Raw genomic sequence first — 21332 nt, 5'->3', positions numbered from 1 at the left:
CCTAAATGTTGGGAGGTATGCACCATGTAAAAGCAACACCATGGGGCAGATTTATCAAGGGTCAAATTTCAAAGATAAAAATACTTCGAAATTCGACTATCGAATTGAAAAACTTCGACTTCGAATATTGAAGTCAAAGTTTTTAAAATCGAATTTGAAGTAATCAAACGATTAAATCCTTCGAATCAAACCATTCGAAGGATTTCAGTGATCAATCGAACGATTTTACTTTGACTTCCAAAAACTTGATCTAGAAGGTCCCCATAGGCTAACATAGCACTTCGGCAGGTTTAATTTAGCGAAGTATTGAAGTCAAAGTTTTTTTAAAGAGACAGTACTTCGATTATCGAATGGTCGAATATTCGAACGATTTTACTACAAATCGAATTCGAAGTCGTAGTATCCTATTCGATGGTCGAATTATCCAAAAAATTACTTTGAATTTCGAATTTTTTTACTTCGAAAATTCCCTCGAATTCACTTCGACCCTTGATAAATCTGCCCCATATATTACTTATAATTGACTACAAAATTAGGGTATTTTCACTTATCCTATATGTCTCCTTTAAAAAAACTATAAAAAAAAATAAAAAATGATGACCAACTGAAAATATGCTTTGAATTAGCCATTCTATGATATACCAAAAGTTAATGTAAATGTGAACAACCCATTTAAAGGATGTCTACATGTCCAGCTTTTTCTTTAGTCTGCTAAATTAAACAAAGTTCTCTAATTAAAACCATTTTTGATTTCACAATTGTTACGCATACATAGGTTTACGTAAAGCATCCCTCCCCCCATTATAATATCAGTTAATAGTGGGATCAGAACTGTTGATATTACCAAAGGTGGCATTTCAATGAGTGATGGGCTATATTTTTTTTTTCTACAGTAATTTTTTTTTCACCACAGTGGGGAAACGATGGCAATTAAAAAGAAATATGATAATGAAAACTTCCTGCTGCTTTGACATGGATGCAGTGTTGGACTGGCCCACCGGGATACCAGGAAAACTCCCGGTGGGCCCAGGTGTCAGTGGGCCCTCATGCTGCTAAACCTTTGGCCTATTTCATGGCCATTCCCTATTTCTATGAGAACAAGGAGGCTAAATAGATGTAATCAGTGTCGGACTGGCCCACAGGGATAACAGGGGAACTCCCGGTGGGCCCAGGTGTCAGTGGGCCCTCCTGCTTCAAAACATTTGGCATATTTCATGGCCATTACCTATTTCTGTGAGAACAAAGAGACTAAATAGAATAATAGATTATAGCATGTAAAGAAAAGAGTCTAGCAGAATAGAGCTTGTGTGAGGAGAGGAATTATAATAGTACTGGCTCCTGATCCAACACTGGATGTAATAAATGATTATAGTATGTAAAGAAAACAGAATGGAGAATAGAGGTTGAATGAGGAGATGAAGAACATTAGTACTGAGAGTGGGCCCCTGGTCTAAGGTTTTTGCCGACACTGCATGGATGTATGTATACATTTATTTATATATATATATATATATATATATATATATATATATATATATATATATATATATATATATATATATATATATATATATATATATATATATATAATACACAAAAGCTATGAATATCTTGTAAATTATATCCTTATAAACGGTGAGTTCTGATGTCATTTCTGTCACGACTCACTGAAATTTGTGTATTATAATAAATAAAGTACCCTCAGTTGTAAAATATGAGGATATTAGAAGTTACCTCGGAGTTCCATGACCTGTATAAAAACACTCGGCCTTTGACCTTGTGTTTTTATATGGTCATGAAACTCCTCGGTAACTTATAATATCCTTATATTTTACAAGAGGGGGTACTTTATTCACTATATATATATAAAGCACTAAAGAATACACAGTGCTGTACAATTTCATGGAGTAGATTATGTACACCCAGGAAGGACAAGCATGATAAATAATAAATGTGAGCAATTACTTTGTGCCAATTCTTCAACCACAGCATTGCTGCCATTGTCCAAAATTCTATTCAGAATAAAAAATAAAAAAACAAGTCTATAGTCCTAAAAGAATTGTTTTTACAGAAGGAATGTGCATTGCTGCAAATATAATTCTCAGCGGGTGGGATGATGTCCTGACATGGCTGTTGCTGACTAAATACGAGTAGTGCAAATAAAGGGTCAATGTCTGTGTAACTGCTCGTGCTGAATACATAGCTACTATTTACCTCTTCATGACGATGAATAATTTGATAACAGTTGCTTAGTGACAGAAATCCTTCCAAAGAAGGAGGCGGGCGAACGTTCCATTCAAACTACATACTGAAAGATTCAAATGGTAAACATAGATTAGTTTGTGGGTAAGCATAGCTAAACTAAATTAAAAAACATGTTTTCACATTGCAAATAAACTTGTTCAGAGAGACCAGAATTGTTCACGTACGGTCTCAATAAAGTTGCTTGAGTTAAAAAAACAAACAAACGCGCACATGATGTCACCAGCTGCTTCCCTGGCCGTGTCAACATGGCGTATGCGAGAGGAGATAGGGAAAGTGAGACAGCCACTGGGAAACTGGTAAGACACGCCGCGGGGTAATATAATGGTGACGCTGTACGATTGGACTCGGACATATATGTTCTCTGATGAAATCGTCTGTGTGTGACATAATAACTGTTATGGTTGTGGTCTTCCTGTCTAGGCTTTTTCCTCTGCTTTTATTTTAGTCCCTGCTCCCTTCATTACATGTAGTCTCTCTATTTTAAGCATCCTCTGTTTTATTCTCCATGAGACTAAAATATATATATATATATATATATAGCTATGCCATTTCCCTGTTAGTCTTTATCAGCTTGATACAATTGTCTATATCAGATGGTTCTCCATGACACTGGTACTGTTATTTTCCTTTATAGTGTTTCATGTTCTGTTTCCTACCAGATACTTCATCCTTTTTATATCATGACTCTTCTCTTAATATATATGTGTATACTATAGGCTGGCCTGTTGTTGTACAATGTGACAAAGGTTTGACTGAATTTGTTATCACCATCTTACAAATCTATTTCCTCCCGAGTTTTTTTTTTCTTGGATGACAATCTCTTCCTCTTGTTTTCTTCTGCCAACCTTTAAAACCTAAACAAGTCTTCCATCCTTCTCATTTTGCCCTGCCTACTGCCCATTCTGGTTCCCCCCCCTTAGGCTGTTTCATTCCATTTATCCCTTGTGTGTTGCCCTTATTTCTAGGGATGCACCGAATCCACTATTTTGGATTCGGCCGAACCAAACTGAATCAGAATCCTAATTTGCATATATGGGAAGGCAAACATTTTTTTACTTCCTTGTTTTGTGACAAAAAGTAACACGATTTACCTCCCTGACCCTAATTTGCATATGCAAATTGGGACTCAGATTCAGTTTGGCTGGGCAGAAGGATTCGGCCGAATCCCGAACCGAATCCTGGATTCGGTGCGTCCCTACTTATTTCTGACACCTTTGCTTTTTGTCACCTTACTCTGTTCACCTTCTTTGTGGTCTGCTTCCCAGAACTTGGCAATATCCTTCTTATTTTCACTTCATCTGCTTTTAGCTTTCTCCTGCCAGTGTGTGCCTCCATTCTCACTAGTTTGCTTCTCAGATCTTCCTCATCTCATTTCTTCTCCTTCACTATCTAGTTCAATTTCCCTTCTCTTCAAGTTCTTCTCTTTGCCCAAAGTTTTTATTTCTTTGCTATATGCCACCTTTGTTCATTCAGCACTGTCTCTTTACTTGCCTACTTATTCCACTGCCCAAGTGCATAATAAGGTGTGGTCTCTGCAGCTTGTTCAAAATCCATGTCTGGTTAGTATAATGTTTATTTGCTTACATCTTCAGACTAATTTGGGTTCAGCCCTTGCCCTCTACTTTTATGTAAATGTTCCTGTATACCTCAGTCCTCCTTGTACATCTTTCAAATAGCCTTCCTTGTACTTTCTACTTCCTTGATCACCTTCTCTTAATACTGAACTTCCATTGTAAATTCTATTTCTGTTTTCCCCTAATTATTAAAAATATTTTTAAAAAATGGTTAAAAAACATTACCTTATTTTTATTTATTTTTATGTAACTGAAGAAAAGACCTCTTATGTCAGTTACATCGTTGATTTATTAAAGGCACATCAGATTATTAGAAAAAATATATTTTTTTAAATGTATCTAGTCTATTCAGAGGAGGTGTCTGGTGCTCTGGCCACAGTGATTTGTTTGGTAATGCAAATTGGCCATCAGAATCCCCCATTTCGCTGTAGCTGTGATTTAAATTAGCGCTATTCCATGGAGTGAGCTGGTTATTTGCTATGCTACATTTTTCATGTGCTAGGTTATAACGAAATGATGATGTCACTGAAAGAGTTCAGCAAAGCTCACAAGCGATCTGGAGGCTATGATAATATCTGTGATGGTCACCCAGTGGGCCAGCCTGATTAAGAAGATTGTTGTTAAGAGAAACTGTATTGCACAGTGTAAATGTCCCAGTGGGCCAGCTTGATTAAGAAGATTTTTGTGTAATAGGTGGATGTTTTAAAAATACATGTTGTTAATAATGATAATAATAATGGAGTTAAATAAAAATAATATAATACAGTTTAAAAGGGCATTAAGTAACAATGTCTCTTGCTTCATGTAAAGTAACCAGCTCCTTATGTAAAATTATAGCGGTGCACTAAATCCTGCATTTGGTTCAGGATTTGACAGAATCCAAACCTATAAATGTATGTGACTAACTTGACTATTTCAAAAATGGTACAGAATGTAACTTTTACAATTTTTAGAAAGCTTATTACTTCGACTAGATAAAGCTGATATTCATTCATGGTTGTGTACCAATATGTTTAGACGGTGAAACAGAAGCCTTTACCTTGCTTGGCCTATCCTTAAGTAACTCCTCAACTAAACATCTTTCCGACATTTTAACTTTTCTATTGTTAAAGGGGTGGTTCACTTGTACATTAGAGTGGTGGTTCACCTTTAAGTTAACTAAGCAACTTTTCAATTAGTCTTCATTATTTATTTTTTATAGTTTTTTTTAATTACTTGCCTTCTTCTTCTGGCTCTTTCCAGCTTTGAAATGGGGGTTACTGACCCCATATAAAAACAAATGCTCTTCAAGACTACAAATATTTTGTTATTGCTACTTGTTATTATTCGTATTTCTATTCAGACCCTCCCCTCTTTATATTCCAGTCTCTTATTCAAATCAATGCATGGTTGCTAGGGTAAGTTGGACCCTATCAATAAGATTGTAAAACTGCAAACTGGTTAATAAAAAGTTATATAACTCGAAAATCCCAAATTATGAAATATGAAAACCAGTTGCAAATTGTCTCAGAATATCACTCTCTACATCATATTAAAAGTTAACTCAAAGGTGAATAACCTCTTTTGTAACCTATTCCTTGCAACTTTGCAATTGGTTTTCAGTATCTATTTTTTTATTTGCCTTCCTCTAATGCCTCTTTTTAGCTTTCAAAGGGGGTCACTGCCTCTTCAAAGCTTTAGTTTTATTGTTAATGTTACTTTTTATTACTTTTCTTTCTGTTCAGGGCTTAAGTATTCATATTTCCATCTCTTGTTTAAACCACTGGCTGGTTACTAAGGTAAACTGTCCTCTAGTAACCAGATGGCTGCAAAAATACCAAACTTTAGAGCTGCTGAACAAAAAGCTAAATAAGTGAAAAAACATTAAAAAATTAAGACCATTTGCAAAATGCCTTAGGATAACAATGACTACATCATACTAAAAGTTAAGTGTGACCTATACCCTTTAAAAGACCATAAGTATTGTGAAATTAAAGGTGTTGTTCACCTTCCAAACAAGTTTTTCAATTCAGTTGTTTTTAGATCGTTCCCCAGAAATAAAGACTTTTTTCAATTACTTTCTATTATTTATTTTTTTACTGTTTTTCCAAAATCTGTTTAAAGTTGATTGTTCGTGTCTCTGTTGTTTGAGTCTGGCAACTCAGTAATTCAGGTGCAGACTCCAAATTGTTAGTTTTGCAACATTTAGTTGATACATTTCTCAGGCAGCATCTCTGAAATTTTAGCAACTATTGTATCAATTATAACAGCTGCCTGTAATGAAACCCAGAGGTTCTGCTCAGCAGGGACAGAGATAAGAAATGTATCCATTTAGAATAGGCGACCCCCCCCCTTCCCAGGGCTGCTTCAGAAGGTGAAAAATTACACTTTACACTTCAATATTAGAAAAACAGTGACATATATAAAATAGAAAGTCATTGTAAAAAGTCATTATTTCTGGTGATCTATCTGAAAACAACTAGTTGTTTGAAGGTGAACCACCCCTTTAAGTGAAGCAGCCAATCAAATTGAAAAAGGGGCATACAGGCACAAATTACATAGTAGATACAGTCATGTGAAAACATTTTGGAACCCCTCTCAGCCTGCATAATAATTTACTTCACTTTTAACAAAAAAGATAACAGTAGTATGTCTTTCATTTCACAGGAACATCTGAGTACTGGGGTGTTTTCTGAATAAACATTTTTAGTGAAGCAGTATTCAGTTGTATGAAATTAAATCAAATGTGAAAAACTGGCTGTGCAAAAATTTGGGTACCCTTGTATTGGATTGTGAGTGGTTACAAACAACTCAAAGATCACCTCCAAAGACCTGCAAGAACATCTTGCTGCAGATGGTGCTTTGGACTGATGAGCAAAAAATTGGGTTATTTGGTCATAACAAAAAACACTATGCATGGTGGAAGAAGAACACCGCATTCCAAGAAAAACACCTGCTACCTACTGTCACAAATGGTGAAGGTTCCAACATGCTGTGGGGTTGTGTGGCTAGTTCAGGGACTGGGGTCTTTGTTAAAGTCGAGGGTTGGATAGATTCAACCCAATATCAACAAATTCTTCAGGATAATGTTGAAGCATCAGTCACAAAGTTGAAATTACGCAGGGGTTGGATATTCCAACAAGACAATGATCCTAAACACACTTTGAAATCTACAAAGGCATTTATGCAGAGGGAGAAGTACAATATTCTGGAATGGCCATCACTGTCCCCGACTTGAATATCATCGAAAATCTATGGGATTATTTGAAGCAGGCTGTCCATGCTCAGCAGCCATTAAATTTAACTAAACTGGAGAGATTTTTTATGGACGAATGGTCAAAAATGCCACCATCCAGAATCCAGACACTCATCAAAGGCTATAAGAGGTGTCTAGAGGCTGTTACATTTGCAAAAGGAGGCTCAACTAAGTATTGATGTAATAGCTCTGTTGGGTGCCCAAATTATGCAACTGTCTAATTTTGTTATGATGCATATTTTCTGTTAATCCAATAAACTTTATGTCACTGCTGAAATACTACTGTTTCCATAATATAAGGATGTTTCTACTTTGAAAGCTCAGCCAATGATAAACAACGCTCCAAAGGATTAAGGGGGTTCCCAAACTTTTTCAAATGACTGTATTAGATAAACTGTGTGGCATACAATGGGTTTCGTTTTTACAAAGGAAGATAAACGGGTCAAATGTTATTCACGGCTGGGTACAGACGATAGAATGAAACCCTGTCTTATATAAAATAAGTTTTTTTGCAGAAATAGTTTATTTAAAGGTGCTTGAGGAACAAAAGCACACTTTAAATGTAAAAGAAAATATTTTCACTTTTTGACATTATAGGTCCTTTAATGTGTAGCAGTGATTTATCATTATTAAAGGGGTTGTGCACCTTTGAGTTAACTTTTAGTATGATATAGAGAGTGATTTGCAATTGGTTTTAATTTTTTATATATTTTGTTTTTAGTTATTTGGTTTTTATTCAGCAACTCTCCAATTTGCAATATATGCAATCTGGTTGTTGAGTGCAAGTTACCCTAGCAACCGTGCACTGATTTGAATAAGAGACTGGAATGTGACACCGGTTACAATGCATAGGAGAAACAATAGCAGCAGTTCCATAGCATACCTCCCATCTGTCCCGTTTTTCACAGGACAGTCTATATTTTGGAATAAATTTTATATGATAGAGTGAATTGTTTTGCAGTGTAAACCGTGTACTTTAGAAACAAAAACTATACCATAAAAATCATGACAGAATCCCTTTAAAGGTAAACCACCCCTTCAATTTGAGTGTATCTTCCTTTCTTTCTTTTATGTTCACTGGTTTAAACCCATAATTATAGATCTATAATTGTTAACATTAAGGGTTATGATACAGGGGATCAAAACAACAGTAATGGCTTAAAAACATTCAGTGTCATTCAACTACATTGGGATGCAGGTTTAATAGGTTGCATATTTCATAGCTATCACTGTTATCTGAATATAATCTTAAACCATATGGTAATATTTACAGCTATATTTTGTCTGTTTTATTTGTGATCAGAACAGCGAAAGAGAAGTTTGGAAGCACAAGCAGATTTCAGCCAAAATGACAGGTATGGGTTTTTGTTTTTCCCTGTTTTTAACAACTAAGAAACAAAACAATAAAAATGTCAGATCAACATGTTTCACTGGTTTTAAATGATCTTATACAAAATGACAGGTACTTTTTCATTAATGGGAGCAGTACTGACTGTGTGCAGCAAGTAGCAAAGATAGAGGGATTATCTTCAATATAATTGTCTTTTCAGACCTATAGGTGTCACATCCTGAGTACAGACATGGCTTTTCCTGTTTATTTGTAGCAGATGGTGGATTTTTATTTATTTTGTTACAAATTGTTCCGTCTGCAATTCTTACTGTATCCATTTATTTGTTATGCATGCCTCAGTTATATTCCCTCTTAACTTACTGTCTGCCAATTTTGCAACAGTTACAAAAAGTTTTTTCTGAAAGTGATACTAACAGGATCTAGTGGCGCTTCTGGCCTGTGAGACCTGTAAGGGATTTATAGTATGCTGCCTTTAAAGGGGTTGTTCACCTTTTAGTATGCTATAGAGTGACTGACTAATTCTAAGCAACTTTTCAGTTGGTCTTCATTGTTTATCGTTTAAAGTTTTTTAATATTTCAAATTCTTCTTTTGACTCTCTAGAGATTTCAAATAGAGGTCACTGACCCCATCTAAAAACAAATGCTCTGCAAGACTACAAATTTTATAGTTTTTGATGCATCAACTGCAATTGCTTCAGACCTATTTCCCCCTGACCACGACAATTATGGATAAAAATGCAGCACATTGAGTAAAAAAAATGGCAATTTTTGTCTGAAATAAAGAAGTTTAGAAATGTCATGTGTTCTACTGTTTTTTTCAATTGGCTTGAGCAGGTATTCAGAAAAATCAGCATTTTGTCATCCTCAGCTTCCTGTGCTTGGCAGTACTAGTTCCACTTTTAATGTAGCCTGCTGCTAAATGCTTTTTGTTATTGATTTTTCATTAAGGATAGCTGTATCCCTTTAAGTACATTAGGCAAAGGATGAAACCTTTCTAAATACAAAAGTAAACGTTTTTTTCTGGTCCATTTACAGAGAACCCATTTCACTATTTAGTGGAGACATTGTCTGGAACATCTGACAAGACATTTTTCAATGTGTCTAAACTGAAGGCCACTGAATATGGTAAGTTGTACACTGCTACAGACATTTTAGAGCAATTACACATTTTAGAGCAATTACACAAACACAGCTGAATGAGCATACAGATACATGACTCTCTATAGTGCTCTATGTTTTCTCTACATTTAGCTTATGAGCAGTTATTTGAATATTGAAGCTGGCTCAACTACTTCTGCAAATAGTCAAGAGGTTCAAGCAGAATTTGGCAAGGAGCATTTGTGACCCTTTTTCAGACATAAAAAGTCAGGTTTTTTTCCCGTTTGGCTGCTTGAACCCTGGATCTCTTCAAATAAACATATGTTTGCTGAAACATCTAACATCACTTGCTTGTCCTACTAGGACTTGATGATTAGCAAAGATCACACTTGGACTAAATTCCTTCAGGGGGCCTAATCATCCCGGAAGCAAGGGGCCATGTGCTTCATCCTTACAAATACTTTCATGGTCTTTACCCTTTGTCAAGTGTGTCATGTTAAAGTTTTATTTTGGATAGACGGCAAAACATTCTGAAATTCTTTTTGCTACTTTTGATTTAGTAAAAAAATAGTTGTTATCTGTAAAAATGCTTAAAGGGGAAACTGTTGCTAAAATGAAAATATTATATATCATAACAGAATAAGCAACCTTCTAAATATAATCAATTTAAAATTCTGTGGAGTTTCTGAAATAATCAAGTGAATCTTCTCTATCTCTCTTTCAATGTCTGTTTCTCTTCATTCTGTCTTCATGCAGGAGTTGGGTGCCAGATTTTTATTGACAGATCCAATATATCTTTAGGGTGCATCCCTTTCCTAGCACATGTATCAGAGCTAAATAACAAAGAATCGACTCCAGCACAAATGTAATGTAACAAAATAACTGACTGTGGCACAAACCCTGTATGTAGGGATACAAGCTTTCTGGTGACATAAAAGAGTGAGCTCTAATACTTCTAGGCAAAAAGGTTGTAGACTTATCTGTCATTCTAAATCAGACTCCCAACTTCTGCATTAAGAGAGAATAAAGAGAAACACAAAGAGGAGAGTGAAGAGTAAAGCTGGCCATAGATGCAAAGATTAGGGATGCACCAAATCCAAGATTAGGTTCGGGATTCAGCCTTTTTCAGCAGGATTCAGATTCGGCCGAATCCTTCTGCCCGGCCAAACCGAATCCAAATCCTAACTTCCATATGCAAATTAGGGGCGGGGAGGGAATTTGCGTAACTTTTTGTCACAAAAGGAAGTAAAAAATAATTTCCCCTTCCCACCCCTAATTTGCATCTGCAAATTTGCCAGCATCTGCAAATTAGGATTTGGTTCGGTATTCGGCCGAATCTTTCTTGAAGGATTCGGCCGAATCCAAAATTGCGAAAATTCGCCTGGCGTTAGAGTTTGAAGTTGTGCCAGAGTCTATCTCCTTCGCTAGCGAATTTACGCCAGCGCCCTTTAGTAAATTTCCCCTAAAGACTGAAATAAAGACAAGAGATAGCACAAAGAATAAAATCTGCACGTCTATGGCCAGCTTACCGTAACTTGATTATTTCAGAGTTGTGTCATTTTTTTTTATTTTAGTATGATGAAGCTTATATTACATTTTAGTTTTTGCAATGGTTTCCTTTTAATTATAGTTGATTTTGTTGTCTTTTTAAAGTACCTTGATTCGCCACATAACACTGTTTGCAATTGCTCTTCTTGTAGTTGACATCATTTTGTGCATTACTTAATACGTACTGATACTTAAGTTTGCTTTTCCTGAAATTTACATTATTACATTACAGTACTGAAAGTGGTGGTGCACAGGTCATAGAGTGGTTCCTCACAGTAATGTATGATTATGCACCCAAACCAATGTGGATTCATCAGTTTTTGTCCATGGCTACAATATGTATCAGAAGAGGATGTTTTTATTGTTTACTCCAGTATTTGATGTTCCCTCCATGTCACTTTCTGCATTGTTTAATGACACGAAGGAACCTGCATCTTTTGGTTTGGCTAATAAGTAGTAATTGTTTTGAATCCAAAGTCTGCAAAAAGTGCAGGAATTCAGCCTTTAATACAATTTAGTGGCCTGCTTTGATATCTGTGCATCTTTGTGTGCTTTCTTTACAATGGGCAAATATGAAAAGGTGTTGTAGGGTAATTCCCTTAAATACACCCATCTGATTTCCATAGATGATTTCAATGTATATTGACCATAAGTCTAGAAAACTAGAAATAGAAGATTTAGTAGATGATATGAGGATGACTACTTGGATATTTAATGGCTTTTTTTTATTTGGCAGATTCTTTGCCTTACTGTATACGTGTTGTACTGGAGGCTGTGGTGCGAAACTGTGATGGAGTCTTGGTAAAGGAACAAGATGCCTTTAACATTTTAAATTGGAAGACTAAATGTGAATTCAAAGAGATTCCTTTCTTGCCTGCTCGTGTCATGCTGCAAGATTTTACGTGAGAATAATAATAATGCTTTTTTAACCTTTCAGGAATAGTATTAGGTGTAGTAGCACTTTTATATAGATGAGCTTTATGTTCTGTTCATATTTACTATTCGGTACAAAACGATGGATAACTTATGCAGCTATCTTTGGATAGTTGCATACTTGTATTTATAAGTGAAAACTGCTGCATTGTTGCTTAAAAGTAATTCTTCAAAATCTCTACTGAAAACAACATTAGCACTTTCATTAAAAGTGTGTGGAAAATGTTTTGCTTTTCCTGAACCAAAACAAGATGAATTGCACTCATTCCTTATGTATAAATGATTACAGGCTAAGGAGTTATTATGCCCTATAATTTACTTAGCTAATGTTGGAAAATATATGACTTCATAATATCTATACAGTATGTTTTTTACTCTCCTATACTTCTGAGTCTGTCTTGCTTTTCCTTGTATACATATGTATTGCATGCATGAGTTATTGTTTAATCGTAAATTACCATCTATGTTCATTTGATGTAAATATAATATTTTCATTATATCAAGTGGTATACCGGCAATGGTGGATTTTGCTGCAATGAGAGATGCCATCAGCAAGTTTGGAAAAGATCCTAAGCAGGTGAATCCTGCCTGTCCCACAGACCTCATAGCTGATCATTCTCTGCAGCTGGATTTCACTAAATGGTAATTTGTTTTCCATTTTGGCTAATGTTGTATGCAGAATGACTATTTTACTATGCTAACAAACAAGGCAGTTTATATTCCATTTGCATTGTGGAGTGGGTAATTACCCTGTCAACAAAACAGCTTCATTGACAGTTGACAAACATTTCAACACACTTCTAGGGCACTGGCATAGCAGGCAATTATTAGAGTTTTGGTCATGCAATAATAGACCCATTAGGAGAAATACTATGGAAATTGCCAGCAAATGCTTGTAAGGTTTTACTGTAGGGACATTTTTGTTCTGCACTTGTTTAAACTATTATCTATTACCTTGCAGTCTGAGTGGTGGGTGAATAGCAGAGGTCTCAACTAGAAAGCGAAATAAAAAAATTCAACATATTCCTGACAGGTGGCTTGTTTTCTGCTTTCTAGGGTCAGTGACCCCAACAACCAGATTTTAACTGCAGCCTTGGAAAAGGCAAAATACTTAATACAAAAAAACACATATAAAGAATAATTGAAAACGGTTCCATCCATAACTATTTAGTGAATGTTGCTAGTGATATCCTCTTGTTGTTCAGCACTACTACCGCCATCATACAGAGTACTGTTTAACTGTACTGTTTGCAGCCTGTTATATTGATAATAGGCAGGATGTCAGCATTGATATCTCTGGAGCCTAACCTCTTACCACATCCTCTGCCTCAGCAGACATCAAAGCATATGTATGTAGTGCAAACATAGTGTGTGAGAGAGAGTGGTTCACCTTTAAGTTAACTTTTACTATGTTAAATTGCTAATGTTATGTAATGGCTAATTTAATCGGCTTTCATTTTTTCTTTTTTCTAGTTTTTTTAATTATTTGCCTGTTTCTTCTGGCTCTTTATCCAGCTTTCAAATGGGGGTCACTAATCCCATTGAAAAAAACAAATGCTCTTTAAAGGAACAGTAACACCAAAAAACTGAAAGTGTTTTAAAGTAATGAAAATATCATGTAGTGTTGCCTGTAGTGGTAAAACTGACGTGTTTGCTTCAGAAATACTACTATAGTTCATATAAACAAGCTGCTGAGTAGCAATGGCGGAAATCGAAAAACGGCTATATGGCACAGGATAAATAATGGATAACAGATAGCATTATGTTCTACAGAGCTTATCTGCTATCTGCTGTGTAACTTGAGCCTTTTCTCCTTTGAATGGCTGCCCCCATGGCTACACAGCAGCTTATTTATATAAACAATAGTAATGTTTCTAAAGCTGTTTTACTAGTGCAGGGCAACACTGTATTATATTTATATTACTTTAAAACAGTTTAATTTTTTGATGTTACCGGTCCTTTAAGGATACACGGATTTATCAAGGGTCGAAAGGAAATTCAAATTTTTTAATAGTTTTTTTTTTTGGTCAAAATTCACTAATTCGAACTGGAAATAACTGGAAATAATCCAAACTCAATTCAAGTTTGAATTTCAAGATTTATCAAACCTTTACCATGGGAATAATTTGGATTTGACTATTCGCCATCTGCCGAGTTCATGAAAAAGTAAAAGGGAGAGGTCCAGTGACCCATTTGAAGATGTTAATAGCCTTCCTGACATTCAAGTTTTTTGGAGAAAAAACTTGAATCGAGTTTTCAGGTCGGTAATATTCATTAGCGTTTTAGATATTAGATTTGTTTCTTAAATAACCTCCCAATCGAATTTTGAGTATATTCGAATTTATTAGTGAAAATTTTTTTTTACATGAATTCAAAATTCGACCTTTGATAAATGGGCCTCTTATTGTTATTACTACTTTTTATTACTCCTCTTTCTATTCATGCCCTCTCCTATTCATATTCCAGTCTCTTATTCAAATCCGTGCATGGCTGCTGAAATTGCAAACTAGAGAGCTGCTAAATAAAAAGTGAAATAACCAAAATACCACATATAATAAAAAATGAAAGCCAGTTGCAAATTGTCTCAGCATATCTCTCTCTACATGATACTAAAAGTAATAAAAAACAAAATGGTGGTTTAAGTTGCCCAATAACATTCTAGTGTGTGTGTTATTGATTTGTGCATTTCTTACAGTATTGCTGCACAGAATGTTTCAGGTTTACCCGCAGTTGAGACACACAGACCAACCACAACACCTGGGAAAACACCTGGGCGAAAAGCCCAGTGTAGAAGTCAGGGCGGATGCAAAGGAGCCTGTGATTTGGGAGCAGCAAATGGAAGCTCCAGGGAACAAATTGAGAATACTCCAATGTTGTGCCCTTTTCATCTGCAGCCCATTGCCGAGTAAGACTTTCAAATCCCTTGTCATATAAGCCAATATTTTTGTTTTATTAATGCTATGTTTACCAAGGGTATATATACTCCTTTATTTAACAGGCCAGAAACAGCATTAAAAAGTCTTGAGATAGAGTTTAACCGGAATAAAGAGCGGCTACAGTTTTTCAAGGTAAATTTTAAAACTTTTATTAATATGTAATATAATTTTTTTTTTTTTTTATATATACGTATGCTGTATATTGCATACCCTACCATATAAGTTCCTAAAACAGTGCACATGCTGCTTTCAAGCATGCTTTTCAAGTTTTAAGGACTGTTAACATCAAAAAGTTTGAAACATTTTTTACAGTTGTGGGGTTATTTATTAAAGTCCGGATGCAAAAACCATAAAAATTCGTTTTTTACTATAGAATCCAAATTTTTAGTGGAAAGGAACTGAATTTTTCGAGATTTAGTATACCCTGAGTTTGGAAAAAGTCAGAATCCGAAAATGTTCCATCTCAGACCTGCTGAGGTTGTATATAAGTCAGTGGTAGAGGTCCCTATCCTGGAAGTTTCTGTGGTCTGCACTGGAATTAGCCCCGAAAATCTGACTTTTTTGGCGCAAAAATAAGAAAAATTAAGACTTTTTGGGAAAAAGCCAGAAAACATTGGGGGATTCAGGAAAAAAACTACGAAAAAACATAATTGGAATTTTCACTCAATTTTATCAAGCGTTTTCTCGATTCGATTAAATTGAGCTTTTTTTAATTATAAATGAGGTCAAATTATAGATTCTAGTTGCTCAGACTTTTTTTAATAAAATAATCAGATTTTATTAAATAACCCCCTCAAAGTATGCATTTGTTTAACAAATATCTAAAGATAAAACTATTTCTTGGCAACATGCATTATTGTAAGTAAGCCCGTTCACTAATTATTTGCCCGGTTGAATATTATGCTTAAAGGTAACATAAATATCCATACATATCCAGCTGCAGTGGTTTCGTAAATTTTGCTGAGGCAAATTAGGCCTCAATTAGATTATGGTAGCATGGTGATTGGATTATAGTGATTTTACAACAGTGCACAACTCTAGTCATTTAACACCTGGCTCAATAAATTTCATGAGAACATGAAGACTAGATTATGGTTACTGAATAAAGGTGGCCATACACTATTAGATCCGCTCGTTTGGCGACGCTGGGCTATATAGTGTGAATCCGAACTTTCAGCCCTGGGGTCGTACGATTGGATTACAGTGCTGTGAATGGGCGACGTCGGGTCACAGGACCGCATCAACCAGCCGATGCAGTCCTGGATCACAGAAAAAAATCAAACTTGACCGATCAATATCTGGCCGATTTTTGGCCTGACATCGATTGGGAGGACCCATCAGGAACCCCCACACAGTCTAAAGGACCGATATTGGCAGCTTTAATCATCACCCCACCATTAATCTCCTCTAGATCCAGTGATTTATGTCCAAATGCATTCCCATCGGAAATTATGTGAATGGTTGGTGGGAAAACATACAAGTTCATACCATATCAAGGACAGCGGTACCCCAGTGAGCTGTGGTCCTCATAAAACATATAACACAAAAGATGTTTTTCTGTCAAACTCCTATTCTGAGACATTTGTGTCCAAAGGGATACTATATAGACCAATGTATTGTATGTTGCATGGTTTCCATTATTAAGGTTATCTTGAAAAGAAGAAATTGATCACAGTAATATTTATTAAGGCCACATTATCATTATACACCTTCTTGTTTGTTAAAACAGTGGTGTTCCAAAGCTTTCCAGAATGTTGCTGTGATCCCACCAGAGACCGGGACAGTACATCAGGTTAACCTGGAGTTTTTATCACGGGTGGTGATGGAAGAAAAGGGTTGCATATATCCAGATAGTGTTCTTGGTACTGACTCTCATACCACAATGGTAAATGGCCTTGGGATTTTAGGGCTTGGTAAGTACAAAATAATGTTTTGTTTTTTTCAATTTGATTTTGCTTGTATTCAGCTTTTTTCTCTTTCTGCTTTACTACGACATACTACTTTCTATACATCTCTTTGTAGTAGTTATGTTTACGAGGTTATATAGCAATATGGTTAAACAGTAGATTGAAAAAAAGACACATGTATTGCATGGTTCAGTATATGTGTATTAATCTAAAACCTTTAATAAAAATTGTTAAAATTAACCATTAGGTTAAACTATATATCTGTCTGCTTATGTCCAGTCTGCCTCAAAGAAAAAATGTCTTCTTGACTGCAATTGGGCAGTCAAATCTGCCATCATTAAAATGACCGTGTTAATATAAATATATATATATATAAATATAAATATATATATATATATATTATATATATATATATATATATATATATATATATATATATAGCATTGCATTTTCACTCTCGCTTTGCCCTTCAGAGAGAAAATTACTCAACATCACAGCTCTCATTATAGCAAAAATAATTTTTGCCCCAGGAATATCTTCTTGCTTACAATCTCATGGGATGCTCTTGTGTCTTCTGGAAAAATCTATTTGTGAACAAGAAATCCCAGGCAATATTTTATGGTTCCCTTATATATTTAAACATATTGATTATATATCCCCTCTTCACCACTTTAAGTAATCCCAACATAGCCAGCCTTCCTTCATAATGGATACCTTACATACTCTTCATGAGACCAGCTGCTCTTCACAGACTCTCTATTTCAATAATGCATATTCTAGATAGGGGTCTTACCAGTACTTTCTAGAGGAAGATGTGTCCTCTCTTTCCGTGAACCTTTATCCTTTTTTTAAACGGAACATTCTCTTGCCGGCCCTTGCTGCTGATGACCGCTTTTCACTTGATTTACATTTTCCAATTCCATCACGGATTCACCTACCTTAGTATCATAAAACACCTGCATGTTCTTGAATCCTAAGCACATCACCTTGCATTTATTGACGTTAAATCTCTTTTTCATCTGCTCTGATTACCAGTCTGTCAATTATTACATATATAACACATAGATTTTAGGGATGCAACGAATCCAGGATTCGGCTTGGGATCTGGCCAGGATTCGGCCTTTTTCAGCAGGATTCTGATACGGCCGAATACTTCTGCGCGGCCGAACCGAATCCGAATCCTAATTTGCATATGCAAATTGGGGGCAGGGAGGGAAATTGCGTGACTTTTTGTCACAAAACAAGGAAGTAAAAATGTTTTCCCCTTCTCACCCCTAATTTGCATATGTAAGGGTTCAGGTTCGGTATTCGGCCGAATCTTTCACGAAGGATTCGGGGGTTCGGCCGAATCCAAGATAGTTGATTCAGTGCATCCCTAATAGATTTAATTGTTCTTTGTGTCATTGGCAAACATAAGTGCATTGCTTTTAAAGGAGAAGGAAAGTCATTTCCAATTCATTTTTCAATCAAACGCAACCCCCAGAGCAATTCTTAAATCGCTACTAACTCTCTGTTTCTATGGAAACAACTAAAAAGGAAAAGGGGGTAATGCTTGTTCGCTGTTGGTATCCCTATATTATGCTTGACACAATCAAATAGCTCCTTCTGTATTCATTTATCTCATTAATTGAGTTATCCTATAAAGTGCAAGTGCTTTATTAAATTAAATTGATGAAATGACCTCTAATGAGGCTTTTAAAACGGTTAATTTATATTTTTAATGTGATTCAGTGCTGAAATGATATGTGAATAAATAAATTGATTTGCAATTAATTAATTTATACAATCATTAGTAATGCATTAGGAAAAGGAAACAAAGATGGGTGGAGAAGTCCTGTGTAATCTAACTGATCATTTGGCTAACTGCGGGACCCCACAAAGATGGAGAAGTCAGTGCTTCTAGGACTGTGGTCTCAATTTTACCTTATCTATCTGTGATCGAGAGCTAACTTTCTGAAAAACCACAAATCCCAGAGCACTTATAGTGAAAACAGGTTGTAAGAATTAAGATAAGATCTCCTTAATCAGGGCTAAAAAGAAGGAGCAGCAATATCGCTTTCCAAAAATAATTGTTAAAAAGAACCCCCCCCTAAGGATTTGACTAAAATGGTATAATTTGTTTGTATAAAAATGAGAAGCCCCAAAAATAATTGTTTAAAGGAACCCCCCTAAGGATTTGTAGAAAGGAGATGCAGGAAGAGGGTCGCTCTCTGGTGCTCGCTGGTAGAACCCTGGGCCGGTGCAGGTTTCTGTTGATAGGTCAGTAAATACAATCACTTGGGGGGTGCCTAACATTTGGCACCCCAAGTGGAAATGACTTTCCTTCTACTTTGACATCTATGCCAAGCACACTACTTAAAACCCATGTCCAATTGGAGAATGTGCCATTAACAGCAACTCTGTACTCAATTAATTTACAAAGTACAAATTAATTTATAAATCTGTAATTCATAAAACTATAATGATAAGTACTTATACTACCAATATAAAGAACATAACCTTGAGTATGATCTTAAAATATATTCTCCATTACAGATGATAAACTAATAGGACTGCAGTTGACCTTTCTTTTAGTTCATTGGTACGATACCAGATGAGAGGTAATCTGGCTAAAACGTAATTAAACTCCATAAGTATTTGGGGGCAAATTTACATAGGGCTGATTATCGAGGTTTAATTAACCCTCGATATTCGACTGCCGAATGTAAATCCTTCGACTTCAAATATCGAAGTCAAAGGATTTAGCGCAATTCCTACGATCGAATGATCGAAGGAAAAATCGTTCGATCAAACGATTCAAAGGATTTTCATCCATCAATCGAAGGATTTTCCTTCGATCAGAAAATTGTTAGGAAGCCTATGGGGACCTTCCCCATAGGCCAACATTGGCCTCGGTAGGTTTTATTTGCCGAAGTAGGGGGTCGAAGTATTTTTTAAAGAGACAGTACTTCGACTATCGAATGGTTGAATAGTCAAACGATTTTTAGTTTGAATCGTTCGATTCGAAGTCGTAGTCGAAAGTCGAAGTAGCCATATTCGACCATTCGAAATTCTAAGTATTTTTTCTTCAATTCCTTCACTCAAGCTAAGTAAATGGGCCCCTTAGTGTATTCCATCAGGCCCAAGTGCACTAAGCAGCGCAAAAACAAAAAACTTATGTTAAGCTTGATACATATCATAAGGAATATGACTTATTTCAGCCAGATGTGAGTTTTTGATGCATACTACCACACAGAAAGAGTTAAGAGCTGTATACTTTCAGAGTCTGCTCTGTTTTGTGCAATACATTTCTTAATTAAAACAATATGTAAAAAAAATATGTTCTGCAGGAGCCCCATTCATTAAACAAATGCTGAAAAGTAGGTTATATTGCCCCTTTAACTTATGTGTTTTCAGTTTAAATCTCTCTCTCTCTCTCTCTCTCTCTCTCTCTCTCTCTCTCTCTCTCTCTCTCTCTCCATATTTTTCTAAATTGGCCATAAGGAATTTTGTTATTGCTACAAGCTAGTATTTAGTTGTTAGCATCCAACTTTGTACTTGAACATGTCCTGAAATGTTTCAGATAATGTTATAAATCAATCTAATTGATATCGGTAGGATTACAATTTGTCGCATTTCAAACTCATATCATTATTATTTTTACTTTAATATTTCATGCCAATGTTTTTATGATATGTGGAAGTTTTTAACCTCGGCAAACCTTTCCCCATTGGCAAGGTACTAATGAGGAACTAGAACATTTTGTAGTGAGCGATATCACAAGCGTGCCATAGTGGTGCACAAAGCACAGTGGTAAATATATTAATACTGACTATTACACTTTAGTATAGTTCATAAATTAAATGTTGCCTTTATTTATACACTGTTCAGATCTGAAGCACGCTGCAGCCATCATTTACTGAAGTTATGGCCAAGTCCTTTGGAGCCATTAGCTTCTAATATAATCCTATTGGTTGCTTAACTGTATTTATAGAATAATCTAAGGCATCAGTGAGCCGCAGATATTGCCTAAGGCAGCAAGAAGTTTAAAAGTCTCCTCCACCCAAAAATAATTGTTTGCATTGTGATAGAAAATATAATCCTAAACAACTTTCCTATACACGTTAATTACATAATGGTTATTTGTAATTGGTCTTGATATTGAATGCAGCATCTGTCTATCTGTTTATATAATCTGCACTTTTGGCTCTGACTTCCAAAACATTGTTGAAAGTTAGCTGAATAAAGGTAATTAAAATACCTACAAGTAACCTTTATTGTTTTAAAAGTGAAATCCAGAAAACAGATATATTTTTTTTGATGGAGGACACCTTTAAGAATCTTCTGCTTCCTAAAACTATCCCCATGCAGCACACCAATGCCACAATAAGCAGCAAATGGATACAACTGCCAGAAAAAGGCCAAAGAACTGAGCTCATGAGACAGAAAACCATCATATAATGATTGCACTGTATTCAGATCACATTAGATGAGTATGCAGCTTTG

The 21332-nt window shown here is 35.6% G+C and overlaps 1 protein-coding gene across 1 annotated transcript in view; it reads left to right on the top strand.

Annotated features, from left to right (window-relative positions):
• The first annotated feature begins 2512 nt into the window (after positions 1-2512).
• ireb2.L (iron responsive element binding protein 2 L homeolog) overlaps positions 2513-21332 on the top strand; it is a 35775-nt gene continuing 16955 nt past the window's right edge. Inside the window, 8 exon segments of the mRNA NM_001091159.1 lie at positions 2513-2561; positions 8378-8429; positions 9461-9550; positions 11808-11973; positions 12509-12646; positions 14700-14909; positions 15003-15072; positions 16670-16853. Of these exon segments, the coding sequence (NP_001084628.1) occupies positions 8423-8429; positions 9461-9550; positions 11808-11973; positions 12509-12646; positions 14700-14909; positions 15003-15072; positions 16670-16853 (865 nt within the window). The 5' untranslated portion in view covers positions 2513-2561; positions 8378-8422.

Source organism: Xenopus laevis, chromosome 3L, assembly GCF_017654675.1.
Source record: "Xenopus laevis strain J_2021 chromosome 3L, Xenopus_laevis_v10.1, whole genome shotgun sequence".
Lineage (NCBI taxonomy): Eukaryota > Metazoa > Chordata > Amphibia > Anura > Pipidae > Xenopus > Xenopus laevis.
The sequence above is the reverse complement of the archived record's forward strand: the minus strand, read 5'-3'. Positions and strand labels throughout refer to the sequence as shown.